The sequence below is a fragment of the Manacus candei genome, unplaced genomic scaffold, assembly GCF_025592945.1.
Source record: "Manacus candei isolate 608988 ecotype Guabito, Panama unplaced genomic scaffold, ASM2559294v1 h1tg000003l, whole genome shotgun sequence".
In the NCBI taxonomy this organism is placed as follows: domain Eukaryota; kingdom Metazoa; phylum Chordata; class Aves; order Passeriformes; family Pipridae; genus Manacus; species Manacus candei.
In genome coordinates this window covers 16,168,326-16,191,519 of record NW_026138051.1, presented here as the reverse complement: position 1 = coordinate 16,191,519, position 23,194 = coordinate 16,168,326, and the positions used below count along the sequence as shown (strand labels likewise).

Here is a 23,194-nt window from a genome sequence, read left to right as displayed (position 1 = left end):
GCTCAGGTGATCCCACCCACATGGCTCTGCCCCCGTGGAGACCCCTGGACATGGTGGGGCACCCAACAGCCACAGAATAGTTGGGGTTGGAAGGGACCTGTGGAGATCATCCAGTCCAACCCCCTGCCAAGACAGGGTCACCCAGAGCAGGTGACACAGGAACATGTCCAGGTGGGTTTGGAATGTCTCCAGAGAGGGAGACTTGACACCCTCCCTGGGCAGCTGTTCCAGTGCTCTGCCACCCTCATGGAAAGAAGTTCTACCTCATGTTGAGGTGGAACTTATTGTGGTTTAGTTTATGGCCATTGCTCCTCATGCTGTTGCTGGGCACTGAAAAGAGTCTGGCACCATCCTCCTGGCACCTGCCTTGGAGATATTTGTCTGGATTGATGAGATCCTATCTCAGTCTCCTCCAGACTGACCAGGCCCAGCTCCCACGGTCTCTCCTTGTAAGAGAGATGCTCCAGACCCCAAATCATCTTTGTGGCCCCTGCTGGACCCTCTCCAGTAGCTCCTTGTCTCTCTTGTGCTGAGGATCCCAGAACTGGACACAGCTCTCCAGATGTGCCTCACCAGGGCCGAGCAGAGGGGCAGGATCTCGATGCCCCCCAGGATCCCATTGTCCCAGTGTAGTCACCCCATACTGCCCCAGTGTGTCTAAGCAATCCCCTACTCAACACCCGAGGGTTTGAGGTCACATTTCTCAGGGATCCACTTCTGCCTTTACACTGCAAACTACCTGGAAACGCAGCTCTGGAGTCTGGATTTCTCCCTGGCTGCCAATGAATAAAAGATGTGCCAAGCCTTGCCCAAGTCCTCCTTTGCTCATATTTGTACAGCAGGCTCTGAATCTTGTGACAAACAGGAATACGAAGTTCCCAAAACAAGTTCTTCTGCTTGTTCCCAAAACAAGTTGTTATGCTTATGAAAAGGTTCATATCTGTATCCTAACTATTTTTATATATTAAAATACTGTTGTTTCAACCTCATATAGAATCTCACATTTAACAAAAAAAGTAGGGGTTTCATGCTGATAAAAGAGCTCCACAGAACAAAAACCATGCTCTGGGCTATTTAAAGGTTGGGTGTTTTATTCAGGAGATTATTTCGCTGCCCTCCAGGGAACAGGTCTGGGGGGTGGGTCCCCGTCATGCTCTCACTGTGCTCCCGGGGGGGGTGTGCGGGGTCACCCCGCGGTCCCGCCCGGTCCCCTCGGGGGTGTGTGCGGGGTCACCCCGCGGTCCCCCCGGGGTGTGTGCGGGGTCACCCCGCGGTCCCCTCGGGGGTGTGTGCGGGGTCACCCCGCGGTCCCGCCCGGTCCCCTCGGGGGTGTGTGCAGGGTCCCGCCCGGTCCCCCCTCGCTGCCCCTCACGGCGCCGGGGGCGCGGGGGGGTCTGAGGGGGCGGCGGCGGCTGCGCCTGCTCGGCGCGCGGGGGCGCGCGTGACGTGCGCGGGGAGCGGAGCGGGGCCGCGCGCGCTCGCGGCCGCCGCCCGGCCCAGGCTGCGGGCGGAGCGGGCCCAGGCCCGGCCCGGCCCCAGCGCCGAGTCCCGCGGGCCCGGCGCACCCCGGGCCTGCACAGGTGAGCCGGGGCACGGGCGCGGGGACGGCGGGGCCGGGCCGGCCGCGTTCCAGGCCCCCCGCCGCGGGCGCCGCGGGCCGCGGGCGGCCCTGGGCGGGCGGGCGGCGGAGCCCCGGGCGGGCCCGGCGGTGCCGCGGCGGGCGGGCTGTGCGGGCGGGCCCCGCGGCGGAGGGGCCGCGCGGGCGGGCAGAAAATGGCGGAACACAAGATGTCGGCCGGGCCGGGCCGGGCCGGGCACGCGGGGCGGGGAGGCCGCGGCTCCGCGCCGGGGCACGGGGCGATCCCGCCGGGACGAGGCTATTCCCGCAGGGACGGGGCTCTCCCGGCGCCATCCCCGCGCCTCGGCCCGCGCGGCCGCGGGACTCCCGCTCCTTTGTCCCCGCGCTCGCTCCGCCGCCTCCCCCGCCCCGCGACACCGCGGGCGCGCCCGCGCCGGGCACGCGCGGGAGGAGGGAGGGAGGGAAGGAGGGAAGGAGGGAGGGATGCGCCGGGATCCGCTCGTGCCGTCGGGGACCGGCAGCCCCGGCCCTCCAACAGCCGCCTCCGTCACTGTGGTTTTATTTACCAGGGGAAGTTTTGTTGCTGCCGCGGATGTACATTTTTTTTTCCTGTTTTATTTATTGTTTTTTGTTGCGAGCGTTTAGCGCGTTTTAGGCAGCGAGACAAAATCTCGCTCGCTGGTTTTGTCTGTATCGTTTTAAACGGTTTTGGAGTATAAGTTCTCCTGGGTGCCTTGTAGGTGGACACAATAAAGGATTTTTAAATGGATATGTTGGTTTTTCATAGCCTTTCTGCGGAGGGTCTGTGTTAACCTGCACCGTGTTTTATTAATTGGGTTTTCTGCTTAAGGTTTTCTCCCTGCGTTTCTGTTGGTTGCTGCATCAAAAATTGGGGGGAAAATCCCCAAACCATGAAGTGTCATAGGAGGAAGATAATTCTCTTTTTCAAGTTAAATATTATTTAAGAAATAAGATGACTACAAAACATCTGGTTTGTGTTTTTCAACTGCGTATAAGTTTATTTATTGTTACGTTGGTTTATTTATTGTTCCGTTGCTCTGTATCTGAGCCCGGTCCTTTTGGTTTAATCAAAATCTTACGCAGCTTGTGAATATCCAAAACACCAACAAAGCACGGTGGTGTGTTTTCCTTTAGAACATGTAAACAAGACCTAAATATTATTTAGCAGAAATAATAATATGATTTAGAGGAAATAATATTATATATTCTAAATAATAATATTATTTAGAAGAAATCTACTCCTTTAAAGGAGAGATTAAGGGCTGACCATGCAGTTAGGCTTTATGTGAAAACGCATCACCTGAACATACTGGGAATAATCACATGTGTAAACTGGGGAGATGCTTAACATTTGCAGGACCACACTGTTTAGGGTATAACAAAATGTATTCATAACTCTACATAAATAAGAGCCTGTATTTAAGTAGCAAGTGGCATTTTGCAGAAATGTTGTTCGTGTTATATATGTTTTAATTAGGGCAGCAATGCCTGGAAGCCAGTGTAGGAACTGGGAGCTTCCTTGCACCCTTGGGGACACAAATGACACCCCAGGTGTCCTGAAGCAATGGTTTTTATCCCTCCTCCTTAAAATGCTTTGCTGAAGATCTCTCCATTTAGGGTGTTTTCTTAAACTTTCTCAAAAATTAAAATATTAATGGTTATGATATTTTTATAGGAAGGGTAGGCTAAGAATAGATCAGTGTGTTTGCTGGGAACTTCTGTCAGCTTTTCAGTTGAGTGTTGCTGTTGTGTGTTCTTAGGTCATCCCAAACTGCCAGCCATTGTCTTTAATTTTTAAAAATGCCATATGCAGGAGTAATTTACAGTGGTGTTCCTGTCTGTAGACAGAGAGGTCAGATGTCCCTTCCCTTTCTTCTGCTTTCAAATTCGTTGCTTGTCTCAGCTGAGCCCTGTCCTAAGCAAGAGCTTTGGCATAAAGAGTGAAATAGGTTGAAATCAGCTCAAGCTCATTAGAAAGAGAACTGTTGTTTTTCAGAAAAGCAAAACCACTTTAGATAGAGACATATTTTAAAAAAATTAACATTGAGACACTGCTTTGGCAGTCTCAGTGTAGGTTTCATGAAATACTTCATTTTGGGATCTGGTGGGAACGTGCTCCTTCCCGGGCCAGGATAACATGCTGTAATTAAAAAAATCAATGCAAATATTAATGGAAGGTTGTAAAGTGAATATTTTATTGGCTGATGCTAATCAAGTGTTTTCACTGTCTTAAATACCCAGAGGAGAAGGGGAATTGAGAGGAAAAGCTTGAGATGTTACTAGTTAGAGGCGAGAGAGGAATGGATAAGTTTGGATTATGTATGGAGTCGTGGCTTTGTGCCTGATTTCTCTGCTGGAAAGCCACAATTGGATCCGTCTGGGATTGTGTGGGTGTGTAACATGGTGTACTACAGGAGGAAGCTGTGAAGAACCACAGTTAATCACTGCTCTGCATTTTTTTGCTCTTTCCAATAACAAGGTTTCCCTGCATATGTGGCTGTGAAACTGCATCTCCTGCACTGCTGCAACCTGGCAGCAAACCCACCCTCCTGGGGGGGAATCTTGGGCCTTATCCATGGGGGATTCTTCCAGCTTTAGCAGGAAGGGCTCTTCCTGTTGTCACTGCATTCCTGCAAAACCCCAAAGTGGATATACCAAATACATTTGTGGTTGTATGGTTGATGCAACTCCATCCTTTGTCTGCAGTGAGGGTTTAGAAGATCAGACATCAGAAGGGTTGGTACAGCTTCAGTGTGGTTGTTGCCACTGTGTCATCCTCCTCTCTGGTTTTAGGGGAAGGCTAAGGGATTCGTAGTACTCCATCCACAGAAGGTGCCATCCCATGACTTTGGGAATTTTTCTAGTCCTGCTAACTACTGGGAAAATGATTATGTTAATGATATTGCTTTCCTTGCAGGCATTTAAATTTAAATTATAGTCTTACTTTGTATTGAATGTTTTCATGTAGCACAATATGTAATTTGGTTGTGCATCTAACTATTTAACTGAAAATAAGGAAGAAAAAAAAGGAAGAAGAGTCTGGCATATTCTTCCTGTAATCTCAGGTTGATATAATTTAAGATAATTTTTCATATCCATTTACATTAAAAAAGAAGGATTAACTGAGTGTAAAGGCTGTGGTCAGGAAATGCTAGAGCATTGCATTAATTCTGGGATAGTTACATTAAATTAGCCATTTATGTTCTAGAACTGTATCATATTTTGTACTAGCAGGTATTCATTTGCTACTGTAGGAATTTCAGATGACTGTGACCATAATTTGGGAGTGATGGAGCATTGCACTGAGGTTCTGAAAATGCTTTGTAATCCTTAAAATGGTGAAAGAATTTGATTTTGGAGCAGAATTGAGTTAGTAAAATCCTTGACAACTTTCCTTATCGATAATGTTTCACATTTGTGTTTATGTTATTATCTGATCTGTGGACCCGACTTACTCCGTTATGGCACCATCAGGGAATTCCACTGGGGAATTGTTGTAGTTCTGCAGGAAGGATTGTTACCTCATCATCCCCAAAGTTAGTGCTGGAGCTTTAAAACCAATTTGAGAGAAGTAGGTTTGGTAAATGATTTAGGGAGGAAGTGTTGGAAGGCTGACAGCACACAGTCAGGGGATGCAAGTTCTTTGCTCTTTTGTGTTCTCAGTCTCATATTCTGGGGTGGATCAGTGGCTTCCCCTTGAAATTACCATCTCTGGGCACCACTTGCTGCTCCCTTTGCTGGAAGAGTTCAGGGGGGTCCCATGATTCTGCCTTAGAGGTATCTCAGGTTTTGGGCACTTCAGCCTTTATTCTTACAGCCTGGCTTATTTTATTGTCCACCTTCCTTGGCCGGTGTTGGCTCTGGGCTCCTGGGATGGATCTCATTGCAGTGGGGCTGTCAGATGTGTTCTACCCCAAAGTCAGTGGAGTTTCCATCATGGTTTGGATTTTGATGCTTAGACTTAATCAATTCTTGTGCTAGGGTAATGGTAATTTTTTTTATGAGATCCAGAAGAGCAAAGTCAAGGTTGATGCTACAACAGTGAAAGGACTATACTTTTGAGACTCACAAAAGCACTTGCACTCCCCATTCCTCTCTGCACCACCCAGTTCATGTGGTTCTGAGTTCAGCTCTTACTCTCTGTTCACTTCCAACAGCTCCTAAAACTGTCTTCAATGTGATACTGTCACTTTTTCCTGACTCTTGGATACAAGAGGGCAGGAAAGTACAAGATTTTAATCTTATGCAGCAGAGAATTTTTTTGGCCACAGGTTTTTCACCTGGGAAAGCCTTGAGCTCTGTGTGACCTGGGGCCACTTCATCTGCACTGAGAACTTGGGTAAAAACCCAACTTATTGGGTCGCAGCAAATTGCAAAATAATTCAGATTCCCCACACTTCAGTATTTAGGAGCAATGCAAATAGCATGTTGGAATGCTGATTTATCCTGCTGTCCTGTGGAAACACCCTGTCAAAGAAAGGTAACATGCTTTCTCCTGCTCTGGAAGTGACTTTGTGTAGTTGTGCCTCAACAAAGAGATTCAGCATCCTCAAGGCAGACAGACAGGCAGAGCAAAGGTGACTTCTTTGTGCACAGTAGCTAATATATATTATTATGCTTAAGATAGAAAGCAAAATAATAAAGCAAACTGGATTGTACAAAGTATTGCTTATGTTTTTCTTGCATTTTTGGGTAAATACTTCTCTGTGTGTGTCAGTGTGACACATTAATCCAGTAAAGCCGATAACACAATAACGTTGCTGACCATAAATTCTCCTTTTTGTTTTATTGCAGTTATTTGTGAATGCACTTAGCTGAATATGGATCCAGGTGGCGGAAGTTTGGGATTGCAAACACAAGAATCCAAAATGCCTCACACTATGATTATGCAGGATTTTGGTAAACATTTTAACTATTAAAAATAATGAGTAAAATCCAGGAGATGACCTTCTCAGGAAGGACCATGTCTTTGTTCTAACATGAATTAATACCCCTCAGAGTGTACCAAGATAATTGCATTTGCAGTACAATACTGAATAATGCCAGGGGTTTTTTTTTCATTCTGATAAGAATCATTTTCTTGAGTGTTTTGTTCATTAAGATTAAAATTGCTATTTATGTGTGTGTTAAAATAATTCACTGTACATTCTTTGTTATGTCTAGAAAAGTAGTCAGCCAGTCAAGTCTGTTAATGAAAACCAGGTTTCTACCTCTGGCCATTCCTTGTGATGTGGCAACTTGTGGGAAACTGTACTATAAATATTGGATACAGCTGAGCATTTATTTTTCTCAAGGCCCATGCAATCTAAAGGATGAAGAGTCCTTTTATTGTAGCAGCAATTAATGGTTTGTCACCACACTTCCATCCTCATGCAAGAATTCTGTGAATGTTCAAATTGCTGCTGTAATGAAATGTTTTCTAACTGGAATAAAAAAAAAAAAGTCTAAATTATAAACTGGCCTGTAGTTTTTAACAGATCAGTATTAAAAGACCTAAATTTGGGGAAAACTCCACATTATATCTTGAAGTGGTATGTTTTGTTTTTCTTAATTTAAAGGATACGGGCTGCTTTGGATAATGTGGATGTTGAGAAGTAACAGATTCTTCTGTCTGTGTGTAACTTGTCTCTGATAACTCCATTCCTTACATAAAGCAGTTCCCAGTGCAATGATTGTAACGTGTTTCTCCTGGCTCGTCCTTGTCCCGCAGTGGCTGGAATGGCTGGCACTGCCCACATCGATGGAGACCACATTGTGGTGTCCGTGCCCGAAGCCGTCCTGGTGTCCGACGTCGTCACGGATGACGGGATCACTCTGGATCACGGCCTGGCAGCCGAGGTTGTCCAGGGGCCCGACATCATCACGGAGACCGACGTTGTCACGGAGGGGGTCATCGTGCCCGACTCCGTGCTGGAGGCTGACGTGGCCATCGAAGAGGCTTTGGACACCACTGACCACGTGTTGACCTCTGACCTCATCACGGAAACCGTCCGGGTGCCCGACCAGGTGTTCGTGGCCGACCTCGTCACGGGTCCCGAGGGACACTTGGAGCACGTGGTGCAGGACTCGGTGTCCGGAGCCACCTCCCCGACCATGGTGTCGGAGGAGGTCCTGGTGACCAACTCGGACTCGGAAGCGGTCATCCAGGCGGCTGGGACTGTGCCTGGCTCCACAGTGACCATCAAAACAGAGGATGACGATGATGGCAAGAGCACATCTGAAGACTACTTAATGATCTCTTGTAAGTTCACCAGAGGTACATACAAACAGGCAGTAGCTGGAGTAGAAGTGTCTGGTGGGGAGAAGTTTTTGTATCTGGACTCTTGCTTCACTCCATCCTGGAATGCTCACTTTGGCTGGTTCATTCTTGGGGTATTTTGGTGCAAAATCCCTTATTGGTGATACAGCAAGAAAGAGAAGGACATTCATGCTGTCGAGTGAGTGTGTGTGTATGTTTGTGTTTCTGAAACTAGATATTCCAGGAAATGAAGGAAAACACCTCAGAAAGCTAAACATTCTGCTTATTTTGAGTATGTGGATTTAAAAAAAAATCCACAGGTATGTTACAATGTTATGCAGGTTCCTGTAAAAATAGCATGTTGGGTTTAATCAGGAGAATCCACAAAGAAATAGGGTTTTAAGATCTCTGACTCTCAAAAGTTTTCTCGGTGTGTCCACAAAATACAGTTTGTTTAGTGTATTAAAAATTATAGTTGGCATTTCATTGTCTGTTGTGCTGTTTTGGGCTGAACCTGGCAGTAGGGAGTCATGTGCATTAATTGATTGGCTCATTAACACTGGGAAGTGGCTTCCCATTGCAGTTCCCACACAGCATTAAATCCAGGAAGTTGTATGGTCCTCTGCTACCTGTTGAGTGCAAGCTGCTGAAAGGACCTTGAGTGTATTGTGTTTCCTCGGTGGTTAAATTATACCCAAGGTACTGGGTATAACAGTTGTTACTGTTACACAAATTTGATAAAATGTATGATAGTTAATTTTATAATTTTTGACTTCTCCAAATCAGTTGTTGAAATGTGAGTAGGTCAAAACAGATTTTAGTCAGAAGCAATATGTTGAAAAAAGTCAATGCCAAGTGTGTCAAAGTGTCAGTCTGTTCACAACGAGCTGCATTTATTAAAAATTTCATGACAGAGGACACAACTGATTCATGATTATGATTTCAATCTTTCATAGCATTTATGTCCCTTATACAAAATACTTATTCAGTATGGGATGAACAGCAATGATTTTTAAAGCACTGTATCATTACTGTAATACCATCACTAGTAGAAGGTGGGTTTTTTTGAAAAAGAACTAAAAAATGAACCTCAAAAACCATTTAGACCTACAACAAAAAAATCCTGTGTGTTTTTGTAACTAAAGGAGCACCATATTCGCAGTCAGTTGTTTCACTGAACAAATTCCTCCTTTCTGACAGAGTACTTGCTGACTTGTTATTCTGTAACTGCGCTATTTCCACTGCACCCTTGTAATTGTAAGTACAGCCCTCTTTGGAATTCCTTCTGAGACAGGGAAAGTGTCATTGATGCTGGTGATCACTGCACTGCAAACAGAGCATCCTAAACTTCCAGTTACCTGATGGCCTCAGGTGTGTCTGACACATTGCTGGTGTCAGGTGTTCCCAGACTCACCCCTGGTGTTTGCAATGTGTCAAAGCCACTTTGAGACCTGGTTTTCAGCAAATTATTTAATATTTATAATCGTGATGTGCCTGAACAATCACAGTTGGAAGCTACGTTATTCATCTGGGATTTTGTTTCAAGTAATCATTTAAATAAATTAAGGCAGTCATAGAATTGTTTAGGTTGGGAAAGACCTTTAAGATCAAGTCCAGGCATTACCCCAGCACTGCCAAGGCCACTGCTAATGATGTCCCCAAGTGCCACATCCTCATGGCTTTGAAATCCCTCCAGGGATGGGGACTCCACCTCTGCCCTGGGCAGCTGTGCCAGGGCTGGACAGCCCTTTCAGGCAAGGAATTTTTTCCAATATCCAACGTAAATCTCCCCTGGCACAGCTTGAGGCCATTTCCCCTTGTCCTGTCCCTTGTTCCCTGGGAGCAGAGCCCGACCCCCCCCCGGCTCCCCCCTCCTGTCAGGGAGTTGCAGAGCCAGAAGGTCCCCCCTGAGCCTCCCTCTCTCCAGGCTGAGACCCCCCAGCTCCCTCAGCAACTCCTGGTGCTCCAGCCCCTTCCCCAGCTCCGTTCCCTTCCCTGCACACACTCCAGCCCCTCCATGTCTCTCTTGTCCTGAGGGTCCCAGAAGTGCCCCCAGCACTGGAGGTGCCCCAGCAGTGCCAGCACAGGGACAGGCACTGCCTTGGGGCTGTGACACACCATGGCTGGGACAGCCCAGGTGCCCTTGGCCTTCTTGGCTGGCTGGGCTCATGTTCAGCCCCTGCTGACCAGCACCCCCAGCTCCTTTCCAGCCACTCTGCCCCAGCCTGTGGCTTTCCATGGGGTTGTTGTGACCCAAGTGCAGGACCTGGTGCTTGGTCTGGTTGACCCTCAGCCCATGGATCCAGCCTGTCCAGATCCCTCTGCAGAGCCTTCCTGCCCTCCAGCACATCAAGACTCCCCCACCTTGGTATCATCTGCAAACTTGATCCCCTGGGCCACACTGGGTACAGATGAGGTCTGTTGTCCCTGCTGGTCTGAGGCTGTGTTGTGCTGGGTATGGCAGCCTGACCCCACAAAGTATCTACTACTGTATTTTTGTCAGCAAAAATGAATCATTCTTATGCAGTTGTACTTTGGGGGGGATTTCTTTAAGTTTTTTTTAATTAGCCTTGAATATGTTTTTTATATGAATATAATCTGTTGTGTAGAATAGATAGACCTCAAAAAAAATCAAGCAGGTCAAAACCCTTTTTATTTACTTATATTTTTAATTTGTCAAATGTTCAGTAAATACTGTAGAAAGTGAACATAATGGTATTTCCTTTGGGACATATAGGGCTGTTGAACTATTTCATTATGTAAATCACATCAAAGTGATAGCTTTAAAGAATCTCAAAATACTTAGCTGTCTCTTAATGAAATTTAGCACCTGAAAAGGGGAGACTTAAAATGCCAGATAATATCCTTAGGGAATACCATGAGCTGTTCTGTGGAACAGAAATTAGTTTATTTGTATAATTTGGAGAATGTGTATCATTTGGAGAATTCCTTGTTTGGGAACTTCCACAATGCTTCATTTTAGGGTACGGAGCCGAGCTGAGTGTGGAATTTTAACTTGTTGGGAGTTACAGTTTAAATTATAGAACCTTGGGTTGGAAGGGACCTTGCTGAAAGGTGATTTTTCACCATTTTGAGGTGACATTCCCTTGTAGGTACTTTATACACTTTTGATAATGATATTTTTTATTTGGAGAACAGTAAGTTTGTCTTGATAGTTGTGTGACCAGCTGCATATGACTTTGTGACTGGAAATGTTCAGAAAGTTATCACCTCTCTGCTGTGTCTCAGTGCAGATGAATTCAGCTTTTTTTAAACCAGCGTTATAAGCATAAAGTAAAAATCTTCATTTGATACCTTCACAACATCTCTCTGCGTGAATACCACGGGGTATATTCACAATCCCTCGTTTTAAATCATCAGAATAGCTTGATGGAGAGGAAATGAGTGCAGTAGTGGGCTCTTGAGCCAGCCCATCTGTGGTGAGGTGGGAGGCTGTGACACCCCCTGTGTGCAGGGGGCAGTGGGCAGGCTGTGACACCCCCTGTGTGCAGGGGGCAGTGGGCAGGCTGTGACAGCCCCTGTGTGCAGGGGGCAGTGGGCAGGCTGTGACAGCCCCTGTGTGCAGGCTGTGACACCTCCTCTGTGTGCAGGGGGCAGTGGGCAGGCTGTGACACCCCCTGTGTGCAGGGGGCAGTGGGCAGGCTGTGACACCCCCTCTGTGTGCAGGGGGCAGTGGGCAGGCTGTGACAGTTCCCTGTGTGCAGGGGGCAGTGGGCAGGCTGTGACACCCCCTGTGTGCAGGGGGCAGTGGGCAGGCTGTGACACCCCCTGTGTGTGCAGGGGGCAGTGGGCAGGCTGTGACACCCTCTGTGTGCAGGGGGCAGTGGGCAGGCTGTGACACCCTCTGTGTGCAGGGGGCAGTGGGCAGGCTGTGACACCCCCTCTGTGTGCAGGGGGCAGTGGGCAGGCTGTGACACCCTCTGTGTGCAGGGGGCAGTGGGCAGGCTGGAGCTGAAAGCATCCCCTCTTTTGTTTTTCAGGTTTGCGATATTCAGAGCCCCGGCGGGTTGCCAGCCCCCGCCCCGTGTGCCGGCCCCGCATGCACTGTGCTGGTGACCCCCATCCCACCACAGATCCACCCTGGAGCTGGCCCCGGGGGTAAGGTACTGTGCCACCAACACCTCCTTTTTAGTATCTTACAGTACAGTGTTGCATAATTTGCTAAGCATTTGAGTCTTCCTGCTCCTCTATTTTACGGGACACAAGTAGATCAGACATTAGAAAAACACGGAGAATTGTCAAAGCATGGGACTTATCTTGCCCTCATGTTGTCCCTCTGGCTCCTGTGGTGGGTGTGATATCACCAGCATAGTGCATGCTGAGGCATCACATGGATTGGGAGCTGGCAATCCACGGTGAATCTGGACATCACACACCTGAAAACAGCCAAGGAAGGTAAGTTTAACACTGGAGCTGTGCTGAGTTTTCCTTTAGACCTTGTTTATTCAGGAGGATTCAGCATATATTTATAAAGGTTCTCTGCTGTGTTTTTTCCCTCACTTTTAAGTGACAAGATAATAATACGTAGTGTTTCTGGTGGACAAGTCAGATCTGGAGGACACTTTGATATTCCATTGACAGAAAGTAAACATTCCTGTTGCTGTGAGCCATCCCTGGGAAAAGCAGGGATAATTTAGCACTGATGGGGTAGCAGTGATTGAAGTCATATTACTAAGACAATAGAATATTTTCATGATCTGCTTTTAAGAAAAGTAACATTTTCTAATCTGACAAAGATTACTTGTCCTGCTATGTTGGTTGCTGTCCTCTTATACAAATGTGTTTAAAAAATAGATGGAAACCATGAAATTCCCTTCATTTAAGACAGCAATTCAAGCAGCAGCAATTGCCAATTCAGTGTGTTTTGTTGTGGTGGTATTTGAAACAAAAGGCACATCTTACAGATAATAGTCTATATTGGTATCATTTTCTCAGTCCAGTTTATATTTTCCAAATTTCATTGTATTACGCATTTGTTTTTGTAGAAAAGTCATTCCAGAGGCCCGGGATACACAGACTTCCTGATAGGTTTCCATTTTTTTTAAGCTGAAATTGTAAAGACTGAAGGTCTTTGAATATACACAGGATGGTTAATGTGTGGGAGCAACCATAAATTTTAAAAGTACTGCTGTAAATTTGCCCCTCTAAGACACAACTCCCCATTTTTTAAAGGATATTGAAGATTTGGGGGCTTTACTTGAAATCATAGAACCCAGTATGTGAGTGTATGTGCTATATTCATATTTTGGGTGGGTTTTTTTTCTGAAAATATTCCTATAAAAATTGAAAAAATCATAATTTTTTCCCTTTACGTGATTTTTGTTGCATTGCAGTTGATCTGAAGGCAACTATCTGAAATTATGTGGGTTTTTTCTTACATTATTTCACCAGCTCCACAGTGGTGCACAGTCACTGGCCCACAATACTAGTTAAATAGTTGGAAATTTTGCCATAAAGAAAACTTCTTATCACATATGTGATTGCCCCACTGTTCTGCAGGAAGTTACCATTGTTAAATAACCTCCCAATAAAGAAATACTCATTTCTGTCAAACAGATAATGTTATAAAATTATAATGTTACAACATTATAAAAGAAATACTCATTTCTGTCAAACAGATAATGTTATAAAATTATAATGTTACAACATTATAAAATTTAGGAGTTTAGAAAAAAGTTGGTGTTGCTTGAGTCGAAGATTTGAAAATAACTTTATTACCACCTCCCAATTCTAAATTTACAGGAACAGCTTACAGTTAGTAAGCTTTGAAATATTCTCTCAGGGTTTTGGCAGCATTTCTAGTCATACAACTCTGTATGAGTTGTGAGTTACCTCCAGTCCTTCAAAGACTCAGACATGCAGTGGAAATGGTCATTGTACTAAAATCAAACAGATATTTATCATTTTAAAGAATATGGATAAGAAACTTATATAAATGACTTTAATAAAAAACTTCTTATAAAAGCCTTGCAGAAAAGAAAATGGTCTTTAATAAATTCAAGCATAGTAAATGTATGGAAATACTTTTTCCAATATAAGTATATTTGAGCATCTCCACTTTTCCTTTTGGAGTTCTAATAACTCCACCATGGCAGCATAACAAATGTCAGTTTGTTACAGCAGGTGCTGTAACACTCCCAAGTGGATATAAAAGTGTTCTAATAACCTGGTGCTGGTAAACTTGAGTGTCAAAGGAATATTCCAGGCTCTGTGGCTCTCTCAGCTCTGGTGTCTGACTCTTCTGTCCTGCCAGGTAACATGAACACCATGCACTACATGTCAGACTCTCCCAGATTAAGGTGATGATGTTGCTGGCTTCAATTTCAGTAGATATTTAGAATGGGCTTTATTTAAAAAAAAAACAATTTCCCAAGCAGATTTTTAATTTTTTTTCTCCTGATCCAAGTTTAGTATTTTTTCAGCATTGGACTTATTCTGTTGTATACAAAAACCCCCAGCTAAACCAGCATTTTTGAAGTGTTTTCCATTTAATTTTCTTACTTTACAGAGGTTCTAAAATTAAAAGAAATACTTCCTTGTACTTACCTACATTTTGTCTAGTCGTGTCCTCAGTGACTTCTGTGCTCATGTGCTGCAATCCAAGGTTAGTGAAGCAGAGATGAGGTTTCTCAGTGCTGTGGTAGTTGGATAGTGTTCTGTGGAACCCTGTCTGTGAGTGGGAAGAGCTCAGTTTGGGATTGCTGGGGTGGATTCCTGCCCTGCTGCAGGAGGGGCATTCCCTGGCAGGCTCTGACCCTCCTTCTGGGACTGCCTGGAGTGTTAAAGGCTCCAGTAACTCCAGTTCAGCCCAGTGCTGGTTGAAGCAGCTCTTGGGAGCTGTCACCACTGCCCTGGGGCAGGAAACTGGGAGGGCACTGGGGACCAGCCCAGCTCTCCCCAGGTGAGCCAGCCTTCCCTCAGGGATCAGAGCCCTTGGGATCCACACGGAGTCCTGGAAGCTGCTGTCACTTTAATGCTCAGTGCCACCATTTTTTTAACTCGTGTACACATATTTTAATGTCCCGTGTGCAGTAAATTGCTGTTTCCCTGGAATGGGTTTAATTCTGTGGGATTCTCCTCCATTTCCAGCCCTTCGGTGGATGTTGAGCATCACACAGGTTTGTGCTGCCCATCTGCACAGGAGCTAATTTTATCCCCCAGGAGAAGTGTCTTGGTACATATGTTAGAAAGATGCTTAGTTCAGTGGCCTTTGTGCTGGCAATTTGGGATAAATCTTAGGACATCTATGAGAATGCCCTTTTTACCAAAATAGTGCTGCTTTTAGTAGTTTGAATGTATTCTTTGTTGTACAACTACAATGAGCATTTTGAATATATAGCCCAAATAATGTGTACATAAAGGATGAGAAGTCAATCTCACATAGCAGTATTTGGATTTATTGTCACTGCATCATTTAATCAGCTCTATATTATACCATAATCTTCATTAATACATTTTCAAGTGATAAAGTGGATAAAGTCATAATTTCTTTTAGGAAGAAGATGTCAGATTTTTGATGCACACTTTAACTGTGAATATACTCCAAGTCATCACACTTGGCTAGTTTCAGCTACTAAATCTGAGTCACCAGTGTGTCAGAGTACTGAAACTTTTGGGGACTCTTAGACTGTAACAGGCAATTCTGAGTTAGTTATTAACATTATTGGATAGATGTGTAATTATTGATACGTTTTTGCTCTCTAAATGTAATAGTTTCAGCCATAACCAGTTGCCTCATTCCCCTTGATGACAGGCTCCCTCTTGTGTCCTTCATTCTGTAGTTCCTGCTGTGTTTCCTGAGTTGCAGTAAAATGATACTGAACTTCTGGAATCTCCTTGAGCTGTTCTGTAAAGGCCACTTATGAATACAAACCTTTACTGTGCATGGGGAGAATAGTGGAGAAAATCATGCTGCTGGTTACTTTGACTTCTAAAGATGTGTTTGAACCTCATTACTGTTCTCTTCTCGTTACAGTGGATGATGTTGGGGAGAAGTTGGACCACATAGGAAGCACTCCCTTGAAGATCAGCACCGAGGTGGCAAACGATGACGTTGCCAAAGATGACGGGTTTGGCTCAGAAGTTATCAAAGTGTACATATTTAAAGCTGAAGCTGAAGATGATGTTGAAATAGGTACCTTTAAATTCTATTTATTCTTCCAGTAGTGTGAGGAGTTTCAGGGTGTTTTTGTTTGTTGTTCTTTATGCCACGTAACCCAGTGAGTGGAGTGTTTTGTAGGACATGACATGGGGATTGTTCAGGTTTGAATTTTTCAGGGTACACTGAGAGACCTTTCTCCTCCTCTGTTCTGGAGTATCAAACCTGTGTGGTTTTGTGACAAACCTGAATGTAAAAACACTTAATTGGAATTTTATGGAAAAACAGTTTTGTTGTAAATAGGAAAAAAATACTTAAATGTGAAATTAAAGGTGGCTTTGTTCACATTTACTTAACTTGTGTAACTTTGTTATTTCTTTTTGTTAAAGGTGGGACAGAAATTGTCACTGAGAGTGACTTTCACAATGGCCATTCTGTAGCTGGAGTGATTGAACAAGGAGGTGTTGGGAGAATGCAGCGAGAAAAAATGGTTTACATGGCTGTTAAGGACTCCTCTCAGGAAGATGAAGATATTAGTAAGCATAACAAGAAACATTTTTGTTTCTCATGCTATTTGTACACCAATATAACCATCATTCTCAAGGACATTTTTAATTTTTTCTGAAGGATTCTTCAGCCTGGAGTAGTAGAAAACTAAGCTCATCTTCCCTAAAAATAAAAAGCAGGCAATGATTATTTTAAAGTGTTGTGGATAGTGCACTTTGTGCATACTGTGTGCAATCATTTCATTATTTATATTAAATTTAACGTGTCCATGGATGAGGTTAATGAGGTTAGTCAAACTTTCATTTTTCTGTTTTCCTCCTGTGAATTAAGCAGCTTTCTGGCAAAGTAGCAAATGCCATCAGTTGCAAGTTTGTAAGTTTACATGTTTGAAATTCTGTTGGTATTTGGTTTGGATTTGTATTTATTGATAAGTGTTTTCTCTCTTTAAGGAATGTCTGAATAAACAGTGATGCCCTAAGGGCAGAGGTGGTTCTAAATGCCACAGGAAGAAAAGTAGTTTATAATGGGTATCAAGCAGAGTGAGAGCAAATTTAATGAAGGAAAAGTTAGGATGAACAGAATAAAACTGAAGATTTATTCTTCTCCCCTCGTCCAGGCTGTGCTGAAATAGCAGATGAAGTTTATATGGAAGTTATTGTAGGTGAAGAAGAAGCTACATCCCTTCCAGACACCCAGCTCGAGGACTCTGGCGTGAATAAAACGTTTGTCCCTGTTGCTTGGGCTGCTGCTTACGGTAGGAATCTGTATTTCCTGAAATCCCATCCATTATTCCCTCCCTCATCCAGCTTCCAGAATCTCTGGGCAAATGTGACGACCTCTCACCTTGTTCTAGGAGTTTGGAAACAGCTCCTCCTGATCTCTGTTTTGTTTCATGAAGTAGAAAGGAAAGCTGTTAGGAGGGGTTTTATGCTGTTCCTGATCCCAGCTCAGACGTGTGTGGGGTTTGATGGTTCATGGTGGCTGTTGAAGATCTTAGAACAACAAGAACAGCCTTAAGTATTTTACATTGGCTGGGGGGAAGGGGGAAAAACCTGATGTAGGAATAAAAGTGTAAGCATGTTCCTCATAATTTAAGTTTAAGCAAGTGTTCTAAGCCTGTTAGTCCTTCAGGTTAGAAACAGAAAGAAAAAAGGTGATTTGTTCTCTGTAGCCATGTTTCAAATTGTGAAACTGTCTTAGGATATATTCTGAATTCTGTCTATTCTTTTATATGATTTTCTTGGATTTTGGTGCGTTAAATGTTTGTTAAGAGGGTATTGGGTCGTCTGTGGTTTATGTTACAATTAAGTAATCAAGTCAGTTAAAATTCATTGGTGTGATGATGTGAGCCTGGGTTGATGAAAGGGTTCAGAACCACAGAGCTTTGACACATAGCAGTGAACACTTCCAATGCAAAATGAGGAATACACTCCTAAGGTGTTCCTTGTACATCTTCCAGAACTTCACAGGGCCTCATGTAGATCAGTGCTGAGAAGCTGATCAGGGCCAAGTCCTCTTATCAGCCTGGTCCTACTCCAGAAAGATAACATGCTTCCATCTCAGGAACATTGCAGATAACCTCTGGATTGGTATCTGAGCTGATAGATGAGGTTAAAAGTTTGCAGAAACAAGCATGTTGATTTTGAAAAGCAGAAAAGCCAGCATGGCAAGCATGCAAGCACAGATTTAGTGGATATTAACTCTCCACAAAGATGAGATTTTGTTTCCTGGGGCTCGTGATTACAGAACACTGAACTGATTGTGAGCTGCACATCTCCCTTTGGACGGTGTTAAGCTGTTATTTATTACCTAAGTTAGTTTTCTCTCATTATCAGACTTTTGAAGCCATCATGTTTAAAAATCATTTTAATTTATAATGACTAAAATACCATTTTCTGCAGGAGATGAAAGAAGGCTTCCCCGAAGATACGAAGATGGTCAAGCGGCAGGTGAGAACTTGTAACAACATTAAAACTGCTGTGCTGTCCTTGAAAATATGTGCATTTATGTGTCAGGGAATTCTACATTGAAGGACTCCATAGTCTTTCTCTACTATTTTGAGTTAAAGCAATTCTAGATATCTGTAGGCCTTTGGAGGGGTGGGAAGTTGGGAGGCACTGCCAGGTTGTTAAGGCAGTGTTGCAGACAGAGGAGGGATAATGCAGCTCTTAAGAAGTAAAAATAAGTTAAGTAGAAGGGAACAACCAGCATAACTCATAAGAAATTAATGTGTTGAGAAGTAAGAAAAATCAAGGAATATATTTAAAAATTAATCAGTATTTAAGCAATTATATTCCTGACTTTTGCCAGGAAAGAGAGAGTGCTTTATATTGGCATTTCTCTTCTTTATGTGTGTTCATGGTAGAAGAAAGGGCAATATTTGTTTTTAAAATGCTGCTGTGCAATTCCAGTCATCAGTCCCAAAGAAACAAGTTGTTTAAGGTTTTTTACGGTGTCTAATTTTTGTTTCTAGGAAATAACTTGGATACACGATTAGAAAACAAAAACGGTAATGCAACACAGTACCTGCAGATTTGTGATAGCATTGGCACTAATAGAGTGCTCAAACAAAAAGCCAAGAAAAGGAGGAGAGGAGAGGCCAGGCAATGGCAAACAGGTAAACACTGGATGGCTACGGTATTGTCATGGAGTGCCACCTACTCCTGTGCTATTCCTTTTCTCTTTTTTAAGCTGATGCAGAATTAAAAGCTCTAAATGATGATTTGCATATTTCCTGTGTCCTTCCCCCCTCCAGTTCTGTGCATAGAAAATGTCGTATTTTTGCTATTCAGAGTCAGTACACTCAGGGCTGATGCAATTCATTGGAATGTTGCAAGCTATTAGAAAGTAACCATGGCTATATTCACTGCACATGTGATAATTCCTGATCTGTTGGAGCAGTTCCTAAAATTATATAAACTATAGGTGCTGTGGATTGGTTGTTTTTAAACTACTGAACCACTCTCTCTGCTGCAAGTGTAAGTGCATGAATCTGAACAGCACTTGGCTGATTTAAAACTTCATCAGTAAATGTGTTTCCTTCATAACTTGTTTTTGTTTGTTTAAAAACAGCTGTTATAATAGGTCCTGATGGACAGCCCCTAACAGTTTACCCTTGTCATATTTGTGGGAAAAAATTTAAATCCAGAGGATTCTTGAAAAGGCATATGAAGAACCATCCTGATCATATGATTAAGAAGAAGTACCAGTGTACAGACTGTGACTTTACAACCAACAAAAAAGTAAGTTTCCACAATCATCTGGAAAGCCATAAACTTATAAATAAGGTTGATAAAACTCATGAGTTTACAGAGTACACGAGAAGATACAGAGAAGCGAGCCCCTTGAGTTCCAACAAACTCATCCTGAGGGACAAGGAGCCCAAGCTACACAAGTGCAAATATTGTGACTATGAGACTGCAGAGCAGGGACTACTCAACAGACATCTGCTGGCAGTCCATAGCAAGAACTTCCCTCACGTGTGCGTGGAGTGCGGGAAGGGATTCCGCCACCCCTCGGAGCTCAAAAAGCACATGAGGACCCACACGGGGGAAAAGCCATACCAGTGTCAGCACTGTGTGTTCAGGTGTGCTGACCAGTCCAACCTGAAAACTCACATCAAAACCAAACACGGCACTGACCTGCCCTTTAAGTGTGAGCACTGTCCCCAGGCCTTCGCCGACGAGAAGGAGCTGCAGCAGCACATGGAGTTGTTCCAAGGGCACAAGACTCACCAGTGTCCCCACTGTGACCACAAGAGCACCAATTCCAGTGACCTGAAGCGACACATTATCTCGGTTCACACGAAGGACTTCCCCCACAAGTGTGAGGTGTGCGAGAAGGGCTTCCACCGGCCCTCGGAGCTCAAAAAGCATAGCGAGACCCACAAAGGGAAAAAGATCCACCAGTGCAGGCACTGTGACTTCAAAACCTCAGATCCTTTTGTACTTAGCGGGCACATCCTCTCCGTTCACACCAAGGACCTGCCTTTTAAATGCAAACGGTGTAAAAGAGGCTTTAGGCAGCAGAACGAACTGAAGAAGCACATGAAGACCCACAGTGGGAGGAAGGTGTACCAGTGCCAGTATTGTGAGTACAGCACCACGGACGCGTCGGGCTTCAAGCGGCACGTCATCTCCATCCACACCAAGGACTACCCCCACAGGTGTGAGTATTGCAAAAAGGGCTTCCGCAGGCCCTCCGAGAAAAATCAGCACATCATGAGGCACCACAAGGAGGCCATAATGTGACAGAGGAGCTGCAGGAGGAGGCGGTGTAGAAACTGTGATAATGCTAATTGGGGAAAAAAATAAATCTCACGAACTGTTTCTCCTGGTTTCAAAGCTTGATATTAAACCATAACTTTACATTCTTTGTATTAAAAGTCTTAAAAGTATTAGGGTTGGCAGGGGATCTCATAGCCCTATGATTGTTGCTTATCAGAACCTAAAGAGCACTATAGAATGGAGAGGTTGGATGAATGTCTTAAAGTTGCAGGAAGATGGATGAATGTCTTCAGGTGAATAGTATTTCCCATGGCTAAGTACAGAAGACAGAGCAGAGCTCACTGTGTGACCCATTTTGTCAGTAACATTTGTCTCCAATATGAAAACAGTTCGGAGTCTTGGTGGGGTGAGTTACAAAAGGTTTGCAAAGGAGCCCAGTCTTCACTTCTTGTGCAGTTTTGAACGGGGGGTTTTAGTCAGTCACTTCATCCCAACGTTTTAATTGTGCCTAGAAATTGAATTTCAGAACTGCTCAAAGTTGGGGGGGTTGTCCCTTGTTTGGTTTGATTTTTTTTTTTATTTTTTTTTTTGAACATTTCATCAGGAAACTTTTTGGTTTCCTTTATTAGTTTAGGTCCAAGAAGCATTTTTTTACTGGTTTTCAAAGCTGCTAACCTATTTTATTGCAGGATTTGATGTTTGAAATAGAGCACTATGTTATGGTCTCAGAGGTGGTGTTCTGGTGCTAGGGTTAAAGATATATATGTACATAATTTCCCTTTTTTTATCTGAAACTACAGTTGAATGTTGTTCAGTATGGCACATATAACAAAATTAACTTTGAATTTGACTTTTTTTTTAAGGATAAAATGGATGCAGCTCATAGTGTTGTGACAACACTAGTTTTTTTCTCGCTACTTTAAAAATCTTCTTTAAAAAAGAATATTAAAAACAGTTGAAAACTGTAGAGTTGTTTTTTTTTTTTTTAATTAAAATTCAAAGTACTTAGAAGTTCTTTAGGACAGTGTTCTTAACAGGTATGACAATTACTGTCCTACCTCCTAATAGGAAATTTTCCATATAGACATAAAATTGCACCTTTCAGTGGATTCTTTTTAAAAAAAAAAAAGATCTATACCATGCTATAAACATGCATTTTCAATCTGTAAGAAAGTATATATGCAGTATTTAACCAGAAAAATCTGCTGCCACTAGAGTTTGGAGGTGGATCTTGAGTTTACAGTGTATACATTTAAAATATGCATCCCTTTACAATGCTTTGTGTTAGCATGCTGCAGATCCAATGGCGCTTATATAACGAGCTGGTCTAGGGCTATTTAATGAAAAACCTGGTCATAAATGTTATGCATATAATGTGTATTTTTTACTTTTTTAGTTGCTTCATGTTTGCACACAGCTGTTCACATGAGAAATTGTAACTTCATGCTATATTGTGGCTTTGTGTTCCAGATAATGTTCATATTTTGGTTTTGTTTTTGCACCAGATGAGAATCAGTTCCTTGAGAATAAATTTTTTTTATATTTCTAAACTTCAGAAAGTTAAATTTGGGAAATCTCTTAGACAAATACGTGTTTTATGTGGCTATAAAAAATGATGTACACGCTGTAAAATAAGATTGTCACTGTTCTGTGGGATTATTATTTCTAAATGTGTTACTCATCGTAACGGGCATACAATAAAACGCATCTCTTGCACTCCAAAGTTTTTGGAGTTTGCTTTTTATTTATGGTGTTTAGGAAAGTCTCATTCTGTAGAAACTTACCTGATATTTTTAATTGCATTATTCACTGATTAGTATGTAATAACATTGAACCAGAAGCAGGTCACTGGAGGTATATTTGTCAGACTGTTGAGGGGAGAGCTTTGGCTTTGATTTGACTAACCCTTTAAACTTACAGCTAATGTGCTTATTTTGTTTATTTCTAAAATTATTCTCAAATGTGATACTGACATTCCTTTGACATTATTTTTCCTTTAAGAGAACATAAAACTTCTCACGTGTTTTGGGAAAACTCAGGTAGGTGGTTTTTTTCCTTTTTATCTGTGTAATAAGAACAGCTTGCAGAGTGAAATAGTAAAAATGCTGCTATCCTAAAGTCCCTCTCTTTTTAGGATACTTGAATTACAACATCAGTAGTAGATTAAAAACTTGAAGAAGGAAGTGTGATTTTAAATGAACAGTTGACCAAGGATTTCCAACAGGCTTTGAGCCACTGAACTCGTAGGTTTTGCACCAAAAAGGAGAAATTAAGCAGGCAGAATGTATTTATCTTCTCGTTGCTGCTGCTTTGCTTTGCAGTCAGAGGTAGCATTCAAAAAAAAAGTTGTGCTTTTCTGACCATGTTAATGCTTTGTTCCCATTGTGTTGAATACTTGGACTAAAAGAGTTTCTTTGTAGCAGCTCGAAGATGATCACCCCGGCTCTGTGAGGAAGCCCACAGCCCTGCTGGCTCATTTTCCCCACCTTACAGGTGGATGGAAT

General features: G+C 43.3%; 1 protein-coding gene across 2 annotated transcripts; it reads left to right on the top strand.

The window, feature by feature from the left end:
• The first annotated feature begins 1,431 nt into the window (after positions 1–1,431).
• Positions 1,432–22,413, top strand: ZNF711 (zinc finger protein 711). 2 transcript variants are annotated; one of them, XM_051786009.1, is made up of 9 exons: positions 1,432–1,580; positions 6,395–6,499; positions 7,311–7,841; positions 15,835–15,993; positions 16,347–16,493; positions 17,081–17,218; positions 18,366–18,413; positions 18,938–19,081; positions 19,537–22,413. In XM_051786009.1, exons 2-9 carry the CDS (start codon positions 6,421–6,423, stop codon positions 20,712–20,714), a joined length of 2,424 nt encoding a protein of 807 aa, XP_051641969.1. In that variant the 5' UTR covers positions 1,432–1,580; positions 6,395–6,420; the 3' UTR covers positions 20,715–22,413. The 2 variants fall into 2 exon arrangements, with proteins under 2 accessions (XP_051641969.1, XP_051641972.1); XM_051786012.1 differs by having other exon boundaries at positions 1,433–1,580; positions 18,938–18,973.
• Positions 22,414–23,194: the final 781 nt, after the last annotated feature.

Coding starts and splice junctions, on each gene's coding strand:
- ZNF711 (XM_051786009.1), top strand. CDS start 6,421: ATGGATCCAGGTGGCGGAAGTTTGGGATTGCAAACACAAGAATCCAAA. Junction 15,994..16,346: donor TGAAGATGATGTTGAAATAG/GTACCTTTAAAT, acceptor TTTTTGTTAAAG/GTGGGACAGAAATTGTCACT. Junction 18,414..18,937: donor CGAAGATGGTCAAGCGGCAG/GTGAGAACTTGT, acceptor TTTTGTTTCTAG/GAAATAACTTGGATACACGA.